Genomic DNA, 18,345 nt, shown 5'->3' with positions numbered 1-18,345 from the left:
TTAAAAATAAAGTAGATACTAGAGGAGGGGAAAAGGAAAATATTTTCTAGGTAGTCAGATGAGGCAGAATACCTGCCTGTGGTCATACGGCAAGTCAATGTTTGGACTTAGAGCTCCACTAAAATATGATGAATCACAGTTCTTAGGCTTCTTGCAGTGGGTAATGTTATTTGTGAGGAGACCCTGACCTGCTTTTTATTCCCTACGTACTGTTTCCTGGAGGTCATCATTTTCATGCTCAGAGGTGTTCCATTGAAAAGTGAAGTGTGGGGAGAAAATGAAGTATCGTTGTGTGAATCCTTCATTTGCACTAAGACAAACCTTTTAATAGAATAATAAAAATTGTATGGACAGTGCAAGAGACTTTTTTTCCAGTAACTGTGCCTATGCCTTCACTACTCACTCACAGGATTTCATATGAAATTTAAGGTATCATGAAATTTCACATACAATTGATAGAGTTATAAAGGTGGAAGCATAGACTGATGTTAGAGAAAGTGGTCTTTTTACTAGAGCTAATCTTTTTCCTTAAAACTCTCCATCTCTAATATTTATGATTTCAAGGCTGGGTGGATTTCAGATACTGAATTCCAATGCCTCAGAGACTTGCTACATTTTCCTTCTTTATGCCTGTTTACTGCTAGGTTTTCCTCCTGTATAAACAGAAGTTTGTGAGCTGTGGATTACAATCAGTGATGAAAATGCCATAGCTAACTGTAGTTTTGATGCCTATCAAGGAGATAGCTTAGTATGTGTCATAGATGAGGAACCAGTGAGTAAACAAAAAGGAAGAAGCAAAATAGTAAGACCTCTAGCACTCCAGACTATGGCACAGATAGAGGCGAACCTAAGGTCTACTGTGTTGCCTGAATACCTTCCAAAATAATAGTTTATTTTAATGGCCGCATACTTGTATTATTTTACTTGCAGAATTCCCATTAGTAAAGGGTTTTGCATAGGAACCAGTAGCAGGATAGAGTTTTGGACAGATATCTATTGGAACATTCTTTTAAACAAAGTTTGACAAAATGTACTATATTTAGGCTTGTACTTTTCCACTGTCAAAACCCTACATCTCAAATCTCTGCACAATGCCCTCAGGGAGACACACATTTTTGTATTCAGTAAGAAGCCAAGAAAAGGTGTGTCTAGCACTAACAAATCTTGGTCAAATGCTTTAATTTAATTCTTCTACTGCATGCAGAGTTTGCTCAGAAAACAGCTACTAAGAAGAAAATGTTCTCCTTACAATTTTTTCTTGATCAACCCTCTGCTGCCCAGGCTACTAGCCAGTTTATTAATGTTTGGAAATAAAAATTTGTAGTGTACTAAGGGAAGCAAATTGCAGGAGTTACAGTGACCCCAGAAGGTTCTGCTGTAAAATCTAATGGATCCCTGCTCAATTCTTTCCAAACATCCCATTCTGTGCTCTTTGGACCTCTCTCTAGACCCAGAAGCAAAGTTGAGATTAGCGTATGACCCCTGAGAACAAGAAGGAACTGGCCTAGAGAATCTTGGTGTCATTTTTGACCATGCCCATTCAGTAGAAATTCATGTACCTTGGAGTTAAGCCATTACACCAGTACCACCTCTGGTCAAGTACTTCTGTACTGGAGAAATTCTTGCATGATACTGCCATGTGGAGGAATTGCAAGGATATGATTTATATAGCTAACACCAGATATTGTACTTTCTTAGAGGTCAACAATGCAAGATTTGTTCCTGCTTTATATTCCTGTACATATATGGAATTTGATCAGAGGGTATGAATCATGATACTGTGTCCTTTCTGTGGAAAATGGTGTCAGATGTGGTTAACAGCTACTTCCTTCACTTGTAAATTTTGTCCTGCAGAACAATAGCCATGGGTTTTAATGAAAGATATAGTCTTAAATGTTTATGCATTTGATAAAAAACGCATCTCTCTCAATTTTTTTTTAACAGGAAAAAAGAAGGCCACAGAACTCCTTTTCTTTCTTAAGAATTTTGTGGCCTGAAAAGTTCCTGCTTCTTCTCCAGTATCCCCACTGAACTATGTCGCACACACAGTCCTTTATATTAGAAGGGATCAAGTAAAGCCATTGGTGACTGTTCATATTAAAGATTATACCTTACTGTGTTTGTTCAATGATTGACTAGACCTTGGGAAAGTTTTAGTGTGTTTTGTGCCTGCAGTATAACTAACACATCCCATAGTGCTGTGTAGCGTTAAAGTGATTACACAGAGCCATTCGATATAAACACTCTTGACAGCGGCGGTGCAAAGCAAAGCAAACCCTCAGACTTTTATTATTTGGGAACTGCACCATTAACTGTTCTGATACCTTATGATGGTTGGCAGTCTTTAAGAAAAGCAACCTTTAATGATTTTATTTGATACAAAGCTAATACCCACTTTTATAAGTGTCTTCTCAATGTAGCTTCGGACACTTCATGCATATCTACACAACAGCTGTATAAAACTATTATTAGTAGTTCAGACAGTGATTACATGGCAAAAGAGACAACTCTCATCAACATTGATATCAAAGGCGAGGGAGAAAAAAGTGGAGCTTTTAGCATTGTGGCTGTAAAAAACATCTGTACTTTGTTCACAACATGTAACAGTGTTCTGAGTACACTGGCAGAGTCCAGCAGTTTTTTATGATTCATGTTTTCTAGTAAAGTTGTTTTAATGGGTAGTCGTATTTTGAAAGGAATAATTTGTTCTTTTGGGATTGTTTGTACGCTTTTTTTCATTTTGTTTATTGCTTCTGTAAAGAATAGCACTAATTTTCCCACGCAGGAAGTCCACAATTTTTTACTGTTGTATGTATTGCCATATGTATTGTCATATGTGTCATATACATTGGCACTTTATTCTGCTGACTTCTTGCTGTGATGGTATTTGACCAGTTATTAGAGAAATCAAGTGTTCTTTCTCCAGCACTGCAAGAGCTCAGTCTCCACTTGTGTAATAGACCCTTTTCATTGAGTGTACTACATTTTCATTAGACACCTCCCCACACTGAATATTTGAAAACTTAATTTAGAGAAATACAGTGGTATTAGCTAAAATCTTTCATTCATTTTATTTAAGTGAAACCATAAAAGAGGAAAACAAAAGACTTCTGAGGAATGGAAATGACTAAAGTACAACAGAATCAACTGCATGCTACTGTGTTGTAAGCAACAAAGTGGCTCATACATTCACTCAACTGCTATCTAATGGAGAAAGGAGAATTTATTGCACTTATGAGTAACTCTTTGCTGAGGTTCACTTCTTTCTTCCCCTCCTGAAAACGTTATCTCCATCTGTAACAGGGAGTAAAGATAAAGAGAAGTATCTCAAGAAAGTTTGGGTGTGGTTATGTGTCTATTAGTATGAAGGAAAGGAGGAAGAGAATCATCTGAAAATCGTTTGGACTTCATCTTTATGATCTACTTGCACTTAGCCTTAGACTGCCATTTGGATTTTCTTCTTGCAGCATGAGTTCTTCTGAAAAAACAAAGACCTTAGAAACAAAGCATTTTCAAATAATGGAGATCAGTCTGAGGATTCTGATATTATAGAAATCCATCTCTCTGCACTATATACGTAGACGGCTATAGAATATTTCTATGGAATGCCCTTTGGCTCCCAGCAGGGCTGACTGGCCGGCATGGTTACAACTGCATTGCTGCAGAACGTCTGCAGGATTCTGCTTGACAGTAATGCCAAAAAAGTGTGCTCTAAGAGCAGTTCATTTAAAGGGGAATATATGTGACAGAGAAATGCAGGTGGGACTAATAGCTGCTTACATGAACATTTTCATTAAGAAAAGGAAAAAAATCTGAATTTGGGGGGAGGAAAAGGTAAGATTGCTTTGTAATAAAACAGAAAAAACATAACAAGTCTCTTTTATAATACTTTTAAGTTTTTTAGCCTCCAATGCCTTGGTAAAATGCAAGAGCCACGGCAGACCACAAAATTGAGCAAGATTTTCCTATCTGCAAGATGTCACAGCAAAATGCCCTTTAAGGTCTAAGTACCTCATTCGAAGGACTTGTGTGATTGTGCAAGAACACAATTTCTTTTTCTGACTAATTCTTTTTCTTTAGGGTAATAAAACTGATACTTGAGGAAGTATCTTGCCATCCAGACAAATGGGAAAGCATTTAAACAGTCAAAAACACCACTGTGGATATCTAACATGTACTACATTGTGTTTCCCAGCAAAGAGCCCTGGCTAGGCTAACCATCCTGCGACACTCCTTCTTTGACTGAGGCACCATTGTCCTGAGTCAGACTGATTTACAAAATTGAATCTTGTTACTAGACTACTGTGAACACTACTACTGTGTTCAGGGCAGCACTTAGCTATGGTGAGTGCAGATCATTACATTGGTCCTGAAGTCCCTATTATATCATCACTAGAAACTTAACTCTCCTCTGCTGCTTCTTTCAGTAAAAATCTTTTCCATGCATCTGCCAAACCATGCATCCAGCGCCCTGAAGCATTTGGGAGCTTGTTCTGCAGGCTTACATGCACTCCATATAGGAGGGGTGGAAAACTGTGAGTCCTTGAGACACTCAGGCTAAATAACCTTGGAAAGTGCTAGTAACTTGTGCTTCCTGATATCACTGCTATTACAAGCAATATAAGCTAACTCTGTTGAGGAACAGCAATTTTAAACATACTGTCTGCAAGTTCTAGTTGACCCCAACATATGTGTCCGTTTGAGTAAAATATGCATGCAGAAATAAAAAGCACACTTCATAAAATGAGACCTCTTGCTACCTTGCTTTCTACCTGCTGGTCTCGAAATATATAGGCTAAATATTAGTCTTCACAGAAATTAAGCAAAGGTCAATAGTATGCAGTGTAAAATTTACTATATATCTCATTTGAAAAGAAATCCTGTTTTTCTATGACTTACAAAACAAAATACATCAGCTATTAAAAGAGTAACAGCTTGAAATAAAGAATTTAATGCCAGGAAAGATGTTGAGTTTGATGTCCTTACACAGAGAATGCTGGGTACAAATTACATATAAAAAGCCTATAAACTTTTTGTTACTGAGACAAAAAGAGTTTACAAGAGAAGCATTCCTTAAATTAAGAACTGCTCATTAAATGTAAATCGAAAATGTGCATCATATGAAAACAAGTAGTGCACGTACATTAAATAAGATTATAGATATATTTATTAGGGCTTCTGATGGTTGAGATTTATAACTAAGCAAAGAGTAAATGTAATCCCGTAAAAAATACATAGCCAAACAGCCAAGTAAGGAATGACATATAAAACAGAGTAATCATGTAGACTATGTTCTTAATCCAGAGGACATGGAAGGTATGCAGGAAGGAGAAAAAAAATCTTTGAAACTTTTAACAAGTTAAAAGTTTAACAAAATATTTCCTTTTCTTCTTTGAAACTTTTACGTCAGTAAATATCTGTCATAAAACATAGGCAGCAAAGCTGCATTAACTGGCAGAATAAGAATGTAAAATATTTGAAAATGAGTGGACATTATGCATTTGCTACATCACAGCTGTCTATATTCACCTTGTAAGCAAGATCACTACATCAGAAAGGATTTCAGCATCAAGAAGCCAGGATGAATTCAGTGTGCAGGAATTGGTTTAGGTTATGAACTCTTTGGGCCAGGGGTTTGTTTTTTTTCTGTCTGCTCTAAAAAGCTAAGTACAATCTCAATGCCAAACAAATCAGATTTATCTGCTTCCTGTCACTTCTTTTAGAAGTGTGGAAAACAGAAGTCAGAATAATGAAGATCATCAAAACACCTTACTCTTTCTGACAATTCAATATCTGATTCCTCTGGTTTCCTGTAGGATCTGGACGGGCCAGTTCTATGCCATTGCTCCAGCTGCACTGCACTGCAGAGATATCACAAAGCCACTCTAGAAAACCATCAGCACTTTCCACCATAGTCTATACTGTCCCATCAGGGGCAGGTGTGTCAAGAGATAACATACAGTAGCAGGAGGAGAGGTAAGGTAAAATGTGGCCTTCCACCAGTTAATATAGCTGGTAACTGAACCAAACCCAGACTGGCTCAGATGGAAAGCAAATCGTACTGGCAGGTAATTTCTCAAAGTGCCGAGCACTCAGAGCACCCAAGTCTTGGTAGCTTAAGTTGCAAGCGATTGTAGCTGTTTGGCGTGAAGCCCTCAGAGGTCTCTCAACTTGGGCACTAAACACAAATAATTAAAAAAGAATGACTCATGGTCATGCTAGTAGTCTGTGCCCGGCCAAGGAAAAAAAGTAATACCTTGTAATGTTTTGTGCTTGTGCCTCAACCATAAGACTCTCCTTTCCCTCTGACTGTGCTTTAAAAATATTTTAGCTCAAGCATGTATATTTTGCAACTGGAATGCTTTGGCTAATTGAAGAACTGACTCTAACATGGTCGTAAGACTTGGGCAAGCAAATTGTGGGTATTGCTGTTGCCTATTGGTGAAGTATCACATTCACTTTTTAAGTCAGATATGAAAAATTAGACAACTACCATTACGTTTGGCAGTACACTGTTTCTGAGTTCATTTTTTAAAAAGATGAAATATTCATACAGGGTTACAGGCTTTTCTCAGTAAGGGTCTCTTCTTTAGGCCACTTAATCTCCCAGTTATAGAGTTCTTTGTTACTGACAATAACTTTGCATGAGGGTAAATGTTATTTTGGAGTATGAAAAAAAAATCTCTCTTCCTAAAAGCCTGGAATTCTAAAGATTCACTTTAATTTTTCAAAATCAAAGACTGACCTATCTTATGTATGCACATGGAGGAGCAGTGATGTGAAACTCCCATGCCAACTATTTGGGTAGCCGAGTGTGAAGCAGGACCCGAAGAGCCGGGGCGCGGGCAGCCGCCCGTCCTGGCTCCTGGCGTGTGCGGCACTGCAGCTGCACAGCACCGAGGGGCAGATGTTGTGCGAAATGCAAAGCTGATGTGGGATACGTTTGCTGCCCTTTCCAAGTCGCTGGTTTAGAGCCGCTACAGTATACCTGGGGCATGGGGCAAAACGTAATTTTTGTTCTTCAGCTCTTTTTCTTTTCCACATTTGCTTTCCGTTGTAAAAGCACAACTTCAAAGCCCTTAATACTGAGAACTGTAATAGTTTCCTAACAGTGCATTTGGATCCTTTTCCATATAGGTACCTGACTTCGCCACCCCATATGTTTTACATTTATGATTGCTCTTTAAATGACGTTATCAACACCAGCAGTCAGTGACATCTACTGTTTTCTGGATAAGGCACCCGAAGTGGGGAAGTGAGGCCAGCTGAACTTCAGGACATTAAAACAGGGAGAAAATGAAGACAAATAGATAGTTTCACTTCTTTTGTGCTTCAGGATCTGTAGCAATTGAGGTTTCCTGTCCCTCCCGAGGCCTGGTCTTCTGAGCTTCCTCAGTCTTTACTGGTCACCCCTCCACACTGCAAGCGACCCAGGGAAGGAAGTTTTGGAGGAATTTTCCTGCTCCCAGAGCAAGGGGGCTGGAGTACTGCCATGGCAAACTCTAACAGTAGCGTCAGACTGCCTGGGTAGGGTGAGATCAAGGTAATGCTTTTGCTCAGGCCCAGCTCCACGTCCTGTTTCCCACAGTGGCCGGTAGCAGATAACTGGGGGAAAAACACAGAACAGGACACGTCTGGAGCGATGCTTCCCTGGTATTTCCTCCGAGTTTTGGGCAGTCTGTGGCTTAGGGACTTCCGGGAGCCAGAGTTTGTATCTGCATTTTTGTGCTTAATGGCTGTTGATGGACTTTTCTAATTACTTTTTGAACCATTCATAGTTTTGGCATTCACAACATCCTGTGGCAATGAATTCTGTGATTTAATTATGTTGTATAACAAAATATTTCCTTTTCTTCAAATCTTCTGCTTAGTAATTTCATTAGGTGCTCCTACTTCTTTTATTATAAGAAACAGTGAATAGTTTTTCTCTAATCTACTTGCTACTTATCTATATTGTATTTTTTCTCTACTTTCCTAGAGAGGCAGCTTGACACCTTTGTTGCTCCTCTCAGTACATTTTCTGTATACACTGCATCTGTTTTGAGACAGGATGACCAATCTATATTCATGACATTAATTTAAAGAGCCATGTAACTATATTTTCTAATAATTTTTTTTAATAATTCATACAGTTATTTTGCCTTTCAGATGTCTGCTGACTGACCCTTTCATACATCTCTTTCCTGGATGTTAATGGCTTATTTAAAGCTCATCATTGTGTATATGTATAAATACATTTAAGCACTCAGAGGAAAAGAGTCTTTACTCTGCATTTATCAGCAATGAATTTCACCTGCCATTTTACTGTATTATAAAATAATTTTTACCTCTTTTTAGTAGATTTGACTTTCCTGCATAATTTTGTATCATCAGCAACTCCATCACCTGCCTCTTGCCTCCACTTTGCCTAATAATTTATCAATATATTGAAAAGCACAGATCTCTGTTGGGCTACATTGATAATCTCCTTATGTTGTGAAATCTGACCATTTATTCCTCTTGCTTATTCTATTTTGAATGTTATTAAACTATCAAAGGATTTTCCCTCTTATCCTATGACGGCTTCATTTTTTGGTGAAGGACTCTATGAAAAGCTTTTTGGAAATCTGAGTTCACCATTATCAGCTGATCATTCTTTTCCATGTACTTGTTGCCTCCTTCAAAGAAAAACAATAGATTTACAAACCATAACTTAAAAAAATTATTGATACTTTGCTATTTTATTTTTCCAAATGTCTTCTAATTCTATTATTACGGTTTAATTTCTTCAGGAAGTTGAGCAATACCAAAGGCCCTTTACTGCTGATGAGTCCAGCAAAGCTTTCTATGCAAAAGAGGAAAATCACTGGGGATCTAAAACAAGTCTAGAATTTTAAAGTTTTACTTAAACATTGCTTTCAAGCTCCTAACAAAGGTGACATTCGATTACAGCAGCAGAGAATCTGTCAGCACTACTGAATTTCAAAATGAACAGCTGTAGTTTAGTGCTTGAATAGACAGATGACAAAGAACACAGTAATGTATTTAACGTTTTTTTAGAAGAACTTTTCATAATCAGACAATATTATGGAGGGTTACTAATAAAAATTACGCAGTCCCATTTTGTGTAGAGTGAAGCATACTTATACAGCCCTGGTTTTCTGCAGGGGGTACCACTACCTTTTTTCTGCACCAGTGCATTGTTCACCCATCACAACTGATCAGCTGGGCTAATCATTCAGATTTCTGGAGCAAAAAAAGAGACAGTTGTACCGCACTGCGGTTGGGGTAGTGTGCTGCTAGCAGTCACACCTCTTGTCACTAACCCTCAGCTGCGGGCCCTGTCCAATACAGGACTTCAACATCAGATTACCAGGAACTTGGGAGGCAAGTTCCATTAATGTTCAGGTATCTGAATTTGTCATTTCATATTCAGTAAGAAAACAGACTGAGGCTAGACAATATTCTTTTATCCCATCTATTCTCAGTATCATCTTTCCACTCACGGAGGCTCATAGGCCTTACCAAGGTTCCTGGCCAAACCAGTACACTATGTATTTTTCCAACCTGGAACTAGTATAATTCATTAATGCTAAGAACTGTAGTTGGCAGAAATAAGTTCTTGACTTCTGCAAAACACAGCAGCCTGTTTCCTTGTTGAGAAGCACGTCCTAGTGCACAACACTTAACTCCTGTCTGCCAAATCACTTACCAATTCTGAGTCTTGATTCTGAGACAGTGAAGCAAAAAAACCATTAATAACCTATCAAAACAGTTTTGTTTCTTTGGGAGCTTGTACCCAGTCAGAGTGCCTCAGAGGCGAGATGAGGAAGATGGAGAGATGTGCCATATGGCACTCTGAACGAAGCCTACAGAAAAGTCTGTCCAAACAGATAGATGGAAATTAATCAAAGGCAAATAGGAGCTGTAAAACTATATGTTTCAAGCTTATATATGTTTAAAACCTACCTAAGGTTTAAATGGCACATACAACATTGCAGCTAAATGTCGCTGAATGCAACAGAGAGAACACATTGCAAATAATCTCTGGGGAAAACTGTGACAGTACTCAAAGACAAAATATTAAAATAAGGAGAGAAGAGAGTATGGTAAAGCTGCTTAATCTTAGCTGAAAACTAATGTGTATAAACTAAGTTTCTTAATTCAGAGGTAATACAGTAATGAGTATTCATAACAGCCTTCAAATGATTTAGCTAGCTAGAAACAATGTATTTCATTTTTCAGGAGAAATTGTAGTAATTATCCCCAAAAGGACAGAGTGAGTAACCAGCCAAAGGTTTCCTACATGATATTATGGGAGCAAGTGAATCAGGCATATGCTTGTGATGTGATGCCAGTGGGGGAGGGAAGGAAAGAGGAACAGCAGATGTTCCCCAAGAAGGAAGCTTTATCAGGAATGAAAAAGCAGAATTTCCTCTTAGTAAGATCAACATACTCCTTTCTGGTTTTCACTCAAAAGAGAATTTCAGGAATGTCCTGCACAGACTTAGATGGCTCAGGAAAAGGTATGTACAGCAGGCTTTCACACACTGATTTTACTTAAGGAAAACAAAAAGTACAGGTAGCATGAAGGAAACAGAAAGTACTCTTTTTCAACTAAACCTTAATCCACTGCCTAAGTAGGAGCAAGTAAAATAGAAAACTAATAATGCTTATTAGAATAAAATTGCAAACAGAGAAAGACCTACAGAAGCAGCTGTTGCTGTTAGCCTTATTCTGGCTCCTGATAAACTCTGATGATATTTTTGGCCTATTTATCTCAAGAATATCAGTCTACTTAAGACAACATTACTGTTTCAAACTGGCATTATGTAGCTGCTCATCAGCTGCCTTTAAGTTTACTTCTTCCAGGTATCTCAGCAGAATCATTTTGTTCAGATCCAAGAAAAGGATCTTCGTATCTTAGATACGAAGAGCTGCAACTAAAACTCATAACCTATAACTAGAAGCTAAAATTGTTACTGAATTGGAAACTGATTCAGTGCCAACCGAATGTAGTGGGAGCGTGCGACAAACAGCTGATTATGTCCTCAAACAGGCAGAACCTTTTCATTCAATAAAAAGCTATTCAGCTGTTATAAATGCGGTATTTTCCCCCAAGGCAGACTATGGCTTTCTGAAGTATGTGGATCCTACTATGAATGTGTGGCATACTGCTGGTCATGAGGTGGTGAGATTTTGATCACAAAGCAGACATTTTTTGTTAACCATCTGAATCAATGCTTTGATTCGAAATCTCGGTTGTATTACGATTGCTTAGTCTTCACAAAGGGTGTAATATAGAATTGAACTTTAACAGCTGTAAGTATTCTACCAGATGGATTTTAAATATTACTATGAACCAACTGGGCAACGTAAAAGGGTCTGTTGTAAACAGGAATCTGGTTCTATTGTTTCTGAACAAGTATCAGCAACCTCCTTACAGGGCTAATGTACAGGATGATAAACATTTAATGAGTTTTAGAGAAAGAGTAGTTACAGTTATACTGCAAAAGGGGGAAAAATCAATGAAGACAAGACTATGCTTAAGATTCAAATATCTGATGAATAAACAAATTTCTGATCTACTTTTATAAGTAAAATTTATCATTTGTAAAATTTATGTCTTCGTGATTAGACTGTGAATAGCTAGTAAATAGTATAGAGTCATCAATAACATTGACGGTGTTTTCCATATTCAGTTTCAAAATGCAGGATGAAAGCACAGAAAATGTCAATATGACGAGGACAGGGAGACAAAGAGACATCTGTGTCTGTACCAAAAATTAACTTTGTTCAGCTAGTAACCTACTTAGTGAACATCTTTAAACTGCATGAGTGTCTTTGTATTCATGCACATGCATGCATGCCCCTCGAGGTCCAAATTAATTTTCATAAAATTCTCTGAACGGAGCAGAATGTTCCCTTCATAATAAATCATTATTGACCAAATAAATACCAAGACTGGAAGTCATTTCATGTTTATTTGATAAGGTAGTCTATCTATACAGTTGTGTAATTGCAGGTAAACCTAATGTTCTGCCACAGACATGGAAAAGTCCCAGCATGATATGTGTTTGTCACTGAGGACATATTTGAAAAGTTCCATGTGTATGTCCTTGATGTTCTAAGAAATGCCCGTATCATATGCTTTTGTGGAATGGACCATTCTGACGGCTAAGTATACGTATTAGTCTTTGGGAAAATAAGAAAAATATAGATTTAGTTTTAGAATATACATTTTTGCAATGCAAATTCTGTCACTGTTTTTTGCAAAATACTTCTAGCATAAATGAGAGTGCGATAGTGACAATGGAATATAATTTTTCAGAGAAGGTGGGTAACTGAAGGCAACAAAAGCTGTTATTTACCTGAATCTTTGAAAATCAGGCTACATGCATCTGAAATTTGAAGCTTTCAAAAGTGTTGAAAACTGGGATGTGCTTTTGAAATCTGACCAAATTATTTTGCAGGAAGATATTTAAGCCTATTTTAAGAAGCAAAAATCACTTCTATTGAGTTTTATATGCTTAATATAAATTCTTATAAATATGCTGTGTATGCCTACACAGGATACCTGTGAATCAAGTCACCTTTTTGATTCTGTTTCATGAATGTCTTATATTTTATTGCATGTTGTATTTGTATTGTGTTTATATCTGTATCATCTAATTTTTATTACGGCATCAAGATTTTTTAAATCTGAGTAGAAGAGTAAATAATGCTTTCTCTTCAGAGGTTCCTATAAGAAGTGAAAAGGACTTGGGGTGTCCTAAGTATAAACAGTCTGACTTGGATTAGGTTAGATACTGACCTAACAAACAAAAATATAAAATTCATGCAACTACAACCTATGTATCAGAACAGATAAAGTACAAACAGGCCAAAAGGTATTGCAATTGCATCTGACAGGAATAACTTGCCTGCTTAGAACTTATTAGATTTGATAAGACAAAACCTAAACACACTGAATGTTATGGTAGTTAAATATTATGCAATTAAACATAGGGAGCAGTGCTTAGAATTGCCTACTTTGATGCTTAAATGCATTTTAGGAGTAGACTGAGGTGCCCAGGTCCAAGAAAGCTATTCAAATATTTTCCTCAAGCTGGAGAAACCTAATGTGTAGTTGCAGAACCTTTATTTTATACAGTTTCTACAAAAGGAAATGCAAGATTTAGAGCAAGATTTGAAAATACTAATAAAGTAGGCAGGCGTTTGATTCGGTTGTCTAATGAGAAAGTAATTGCCCTGAAAGAGAGGGTGTGATGGGTTCCTGTCTCTTTCAGTGCTTTCAGTGCTATTTCAAGAACAAGCAGATGCAAAACATAAGATATACTTGAAGAATCCTGGTCCAGAACCCAGGACTGCCAAATTCCCATGTTTATGCTGTCTTGTCCCTTGAACATTACATTTTCTGCTGAACAATGATCAGCTTCAATGGTTGAGATGGAGACTGACCCCATCCCATTCTAATCTTATATATCTCGACCCGCTGATGCCTGAGATTCTAGGTTTACCATTTCTGAAACTATTATGTCAATGATAGCTTCCTTCTTGCTGAGTGTCTAATCTAAGAAGAAAATGTGACAATGTAAAACCTTTACGGGCAGACACACCTAGTACACAGTTCTCTATAAAGAACCCGTTTTAAATATACCCATTTGCTTAGTGTCACCTACTGGTTATCTCTTTTCAACTTCTTCCAAGTTCATGGGAACACTGAGTAAACTTTTGGAACTATTTGGACCTTCTGACTGACAAAAATAGGCTTGTCCAGTCATTTTTACTTCTAGAACTGTATATTTCCACACATCCTCATTCAGTGTATTGGGCTAATAGAAGAATATGCCTAAGAACGTGGGAGTTCTGCATGCCTCGGTTCTAGTTCCTCCTTCAGGGATCGCATATACATTCTGCATTGTATTTAATTATTACTGAAACAGCATTGAAAGCAGACTGCAGTCTGTGATTTTCTCTGTCTTACGAATTCAGCTTTTTCACTAGAGAAAACAATTCCTGAATTATTTTTCATTAACAAAAATAGATTTCATTAAAAGTTAAGAGGGTGATTAGGCTTCTACGCATCTTCTAATTCAGATCCCTATTTTAGTCACTCAGTGTAGGTTTTGCAACCACTTAAGTAGTAGAGTCTTGACCAGGTATGGTAATTTAGAGCACTTAACAAAGGCAAAGAGCAGCTTCATAGCATCAAATGAGAGTGTGTGCCACCAAAAATGATTAAGGAAGTTTAAATGAGACATTTGGTTCAAACTGTCAAAATTATATGATTGCATATGAGTTGCTTATATACAGATGAACACTAATTCTGATTGCCAAATTACTAAAGTGAAGATTTTCACCTCTGAAAGCATGTGCAAACCTTGTTTCTCACCAGATAAAATAGGGGTTTTATGTCATTGCCTACTGTACTTTTGTCTGCAGCTTGGTAGCACTGGAAATTTGGCAAGATGAATTGCAAGAGGCCCATATCCTGTACAGCAGGCACATGAATTGGCCGAGCTCTAAGGAAGCTTGCACAGCATCTGCTGGCATTTTGCCTGGAATTAGTCACTGCAATTAGCACTTATTTTCACAAGCAACAGATCTGTCCCCAAAGAAACTATAGGTCATTACCACTTGCTGTTGCATAGTTTTATGTTTTTTTCTCCTTTAAAATACTGCTATATATAATTCTATGTTTGGACCTTGGAAATATTTCTTTCCTCGTTATGTCCTTTTCTATTTGACTAAAATTGATCTTTGTTCTCTCCTCCCCACACAACCAGGTGTTTTAGGATGCAGCTCAAGCAGCTCTCTGCCTGCTCTCACTCTGATTTAGAAATCTGCAAAATAGGATCTAGCTGTAAGACCGAGCTCTACCTTTATTTACAGCAACAGATTAGCATAATGTGTTATTAAGTATTGCATCATAAATGCAGACATATTCTACAGTTGCTGAAGGTGTTTTGGTGGATAACACTAAAGGTGAAGGTATCTCCACCTACATCATAGTTTCACTATCACTTTTAGCTGACATAAACTGTCACAGAAAACAAAGAGGTGGTTCTGCAACTTCCTCCCTCTCCTTCCTCTCTTCCAGCCACTTGTACTCACACTGTTTTATCTCTTGTGCTTTCACAAGTGTACACACAACTGCACAATGAACCACTGACTAAGCTAAAAGATGCCTTTAATTGGATCAGTTTTGTTGTGCAGTTCATTGAGCAGCTAAATGAACGCTGGTGCTCGAACTGGTGACTGGGTAGCATGGACCGACTAACAGGCGTAAGCTGGCAAGTGCAGGCAGGACCACCTCCTTATTTTGGAGGGCCAGTTTTACGTGATTGTAGAGTTACAGAGACACACTTTTTGCACCGATACTACAGACCAGAAAATTACCCTCGGGCGAGATCCTTCTTGTACACTCAGAGATCAGATACAAACTTCTTAACAGCCCCCCCTTAGCAAAAAGTCTAATTCTTTAAGTTTCTGGATGTTGAGGCAGTATGATCGAGGGATTTTTTTTTTCATAAAGATGTTTACCATCAATCTAACTGTAAAAAATTAGCATAAATATTGTAAAATATATTTGTTTTGGTCTTATGCCAAAAGGCACATACACTGCTTATGTCTGTAGTGCTTACATGTAGTGCCCTCACCCAAAAAGTGGGGAATGCTGCAAAACTTTTCAGACTGAAATGTGGGATATAATCTTGGGCTCTGGTATATTAGATTTTAAAAACAACACAGGATTAAGCCTGGTCAGTTTTCAAATTGGACAACTTTGGTGAAAATCTTGCCATCATAGCTATGGCACAAATAAGTAGAAACATCATCCTAAAGCTCATAATAGTATGAGCTCACCAACTATCGGATGTTGGTGCTGAAATCAGTAAAATCCCTTCTGAAGTAATGTAGGTCTGACTGTATCTGCACACTGTAATATGGACTTCAATTGTATTACCACAGTGACTGGATGTTTTATCAGTAGTCAATGAGTGTCACACACGTGTCTTAAAAATAGTATGAGTACTTTTTATGAGCACAGAAATCTAAATCTTGTTCTTATAGTTAAAAGCCAGTTCACTCGAGGAATTTATTCTGAATTTTCTAAATAAAAATATTGCTACACGGTGTTTCTTTTGAGTACAGGCAATGATTTTCAATGCTATGAAAATCACACTGCAGTAATAGGTAATCATTTTATACTTAAGTTAGACAATGTGTGAACAAAACAGATGAAAATAGCTAAAAGGTAACAAATGAATAATTATCAAAATATTTACCTTGAATACTCTCTCCAAATGTTGACTGAATCTGAACAGAATAGTGTAGCTTCTATCACTGCAGCATAATCATAATCACTGCATAATGCTGGATTGGAAAAGAAAAAAATAAATCTATTTCAAAGCACAGAGGAAATACATATGCAATAAATATAACAACAGAGAAGCATATGTGGCCAGAATACTGGTTGACAAGCCAGCTCAGTCTCTCAAAAGTGCTGAATACTAAGTTGCACGTTTATTCCTGGTGCAAAGACATAGGTAAGTTTTGCCTAAAATTGTATCAACGGGGCAAAAGGCCAGCAATAATTTATTCACAGCAGAGAGTAAAATCACTGTATTGTAATGAAAACCAATTACAATGTTTAGGGCAAGACCGGTCTGGTAGGCTGTGCAGTTTACATACTTGTGGTACTTTGACCATGCAGTGACTCTGCAGTTCCGGATTTATTCATTTGTTCTGGAACAGGCAGCAGATTACATACACATCTATTTCTAGTGGCAGGTTGGGAGGGTGTTAATTCCACTCAAAAGTCCTTCTTATCTTTCAGTGAAAAGGTTTTATTTTAAATAAGTCTTGAGCATCACTCTCTCTTGAGCAGAAACTGATTTAAGCAGTAGGAAGGTTGATTTGAGTACACTGTTTACACCGCGTAACCCTCAGAAATCAGCACTCCAAAATGCTGATGTTAAACTCTGATTTAACTGAGCAGCTGCCACAAGTGAATGGGAGCTGCCATAGCTTAGCACTTTGCTCCTTTGTTCTACATGTACACAATAGATTTGGCGCAACGAGAGTATTTTTTTATTATATAATGCCTTCATTTGCAGCTATTGTAGCATATAATAGCAGCATACTCTGACTAGAATATGAAGATATTAACTTACAGTTCTGTGTTCCTAAAATCTATGGCCCAGGTAGTAAATATAATGATCTGACTGTCCTCCTGGCCTCAGCATCTGCAGAATGCCAGTCCTAAAGCAGCTCCTAGTCATGAGTTTCAATGCCTGAGATATTTCTTTCTCTATTAAAACGTTGGGTCACATTCTGGCTGGTTTTATTTCTCTGACCCTTGAAGTCCGAGCCCAGGGCAAGAGGTGAGGGCGCAGGATGCAGGGGCACAAATGAACATCACAAATCAAACAGCATTTGCGGAAAGAAAGGCACATTCCCGTGCACAACAAGTTTTGCCCAGATGATTTGGTGACTTCAAAGCTCACCGCAGTCCGGTATCAAACCCGGTTAGCTGACGCTCAAGGAGAGGGAGGCCTGGCCGGACTAGCACCCCGGGGAAAAAAAAGAAAAAAACCCTAAAATCCCCAAACTGCGGTTAAGCCTACAAATAGATAAAGGTGACGGCGCCTCTGCTTGAGGCTGAGGGGAAGTAACGCCCCAGGATCCCGGGCAGCCCACGGGGGCGCCCCCCGCCCCGCTCACGGCCCCCCGAGCACAACCCCCGTCCGGCCGGGGGGGCCGTCCGTGTGGGCCCGCGGCCCCCTCGCCTGCCCCCAGCGCGGTCCTGGGCGCACAAACGGCGCGGCGGGATGCGCGCAGGCAGCGCAGCGCCGCGGGGAGCAGCCGCGGTGGGGGGCCGCCCCTCCGCCGCCGCGGCCCCCGGCTCCGCGCCGGCCCCTCGGCGGTCCCGCCACCCCGCGGCAGCGGCGCGGCCCCTTTAAATGGGGGCGGGGCCGGGCCCCAAAGTTTGTACAAGTTGGCGAGCGGGGCGCGGCGGCCCCAGCGGAGCTGTTAGCGCGGCCCGGCCCGGCCGGCGGTGGGTGGGGGGGTCGCGCCCGTTGGGACCCCGCCGCCATGGACTACCTCACCGCCTTCACCGGCAAGGGCGGCCGCCTGCTGCGCGGCACCGCCAGCCGCCTCTGGGGGGCCGTGCCCGCCGGCCTCCGCCAAGTCCACTTCCAGGACACGCTCGGCCGCGGCGCGCCGGGCCTCGCCGAGCCGGCGCCAGGTACTGGCGGGGCGCGGGGGGTCTCGGCCGCCCCGGGGGCAGCGGCGGGGGCGCCGCGCGGGGCCAGGCTGCGAGCTGCCCCGCCCGGCCGCGGCGCCTCCTGGGCGGGGGGC

General features: G+C 39.5%; 1 protein-coding gene and 1 long non-coding RNA gene across 10 annotated transcripts in view; one reads left to right on the top strand and one right to left on the bottom strand.

The window, feature by feature from the left end:
* Positions 1-18,345, top strand: part of OXR1 (oxidation resistance 1) — a 276,903-nt gene that overhangs the window by 176,395 nt on the left and 82,163 nt on the right. The window contains exon 1 of one of the 9 annotated variants that reach the window (XM_026119611.2): positions 17,940-18,232. The exons of the other annotated variants lie outside the window; for them this stretch is intronic. Coding sequence (XP_025975396.1) covers positions 18,079-18,232 — 154 coding nt within the window. The 5' untranslated portion in view covers positions 17,940-18,078. Of the gene's footprint in view, positions 1-17,939; positions 18,233-18,345 lie in introns of those variants that run through there. 9 annotated transcript variants of the gene reach the window in all.
* Positions 5,150-18,159, bottom strand: LOC112994949 (uncharacterized). The gene is made up of 3 exons (XR_003262056.2): positions 18,088-18,159; positions 16,269-16,356; positions 5,150-7,605 (listed from the first exon to the last, which is right to left on the bottom strand). It is a non-coding gene; the product is annotated as an uncharacterized LOC112994949 (long non-coding RNA).

This window comes from Dromaius novaehollandiae, chromosome 2 (assembly GCF_036370855.1).
Source record: "Dromaius novaehollandiae isolate bDroNov1 chromosome 2, bDroNov1.hap1, whole genome shotgun sequence".
Lineage (NCBI taxonomy): Eukaryota > Metazoa > Chordata > Aves > Casuariiformes > Dromaiidae > Dromaius > Dromaius novaehollandiae.
This window is presented reverse-complemented; position numbering and strand designations above follow the sequence as displayed.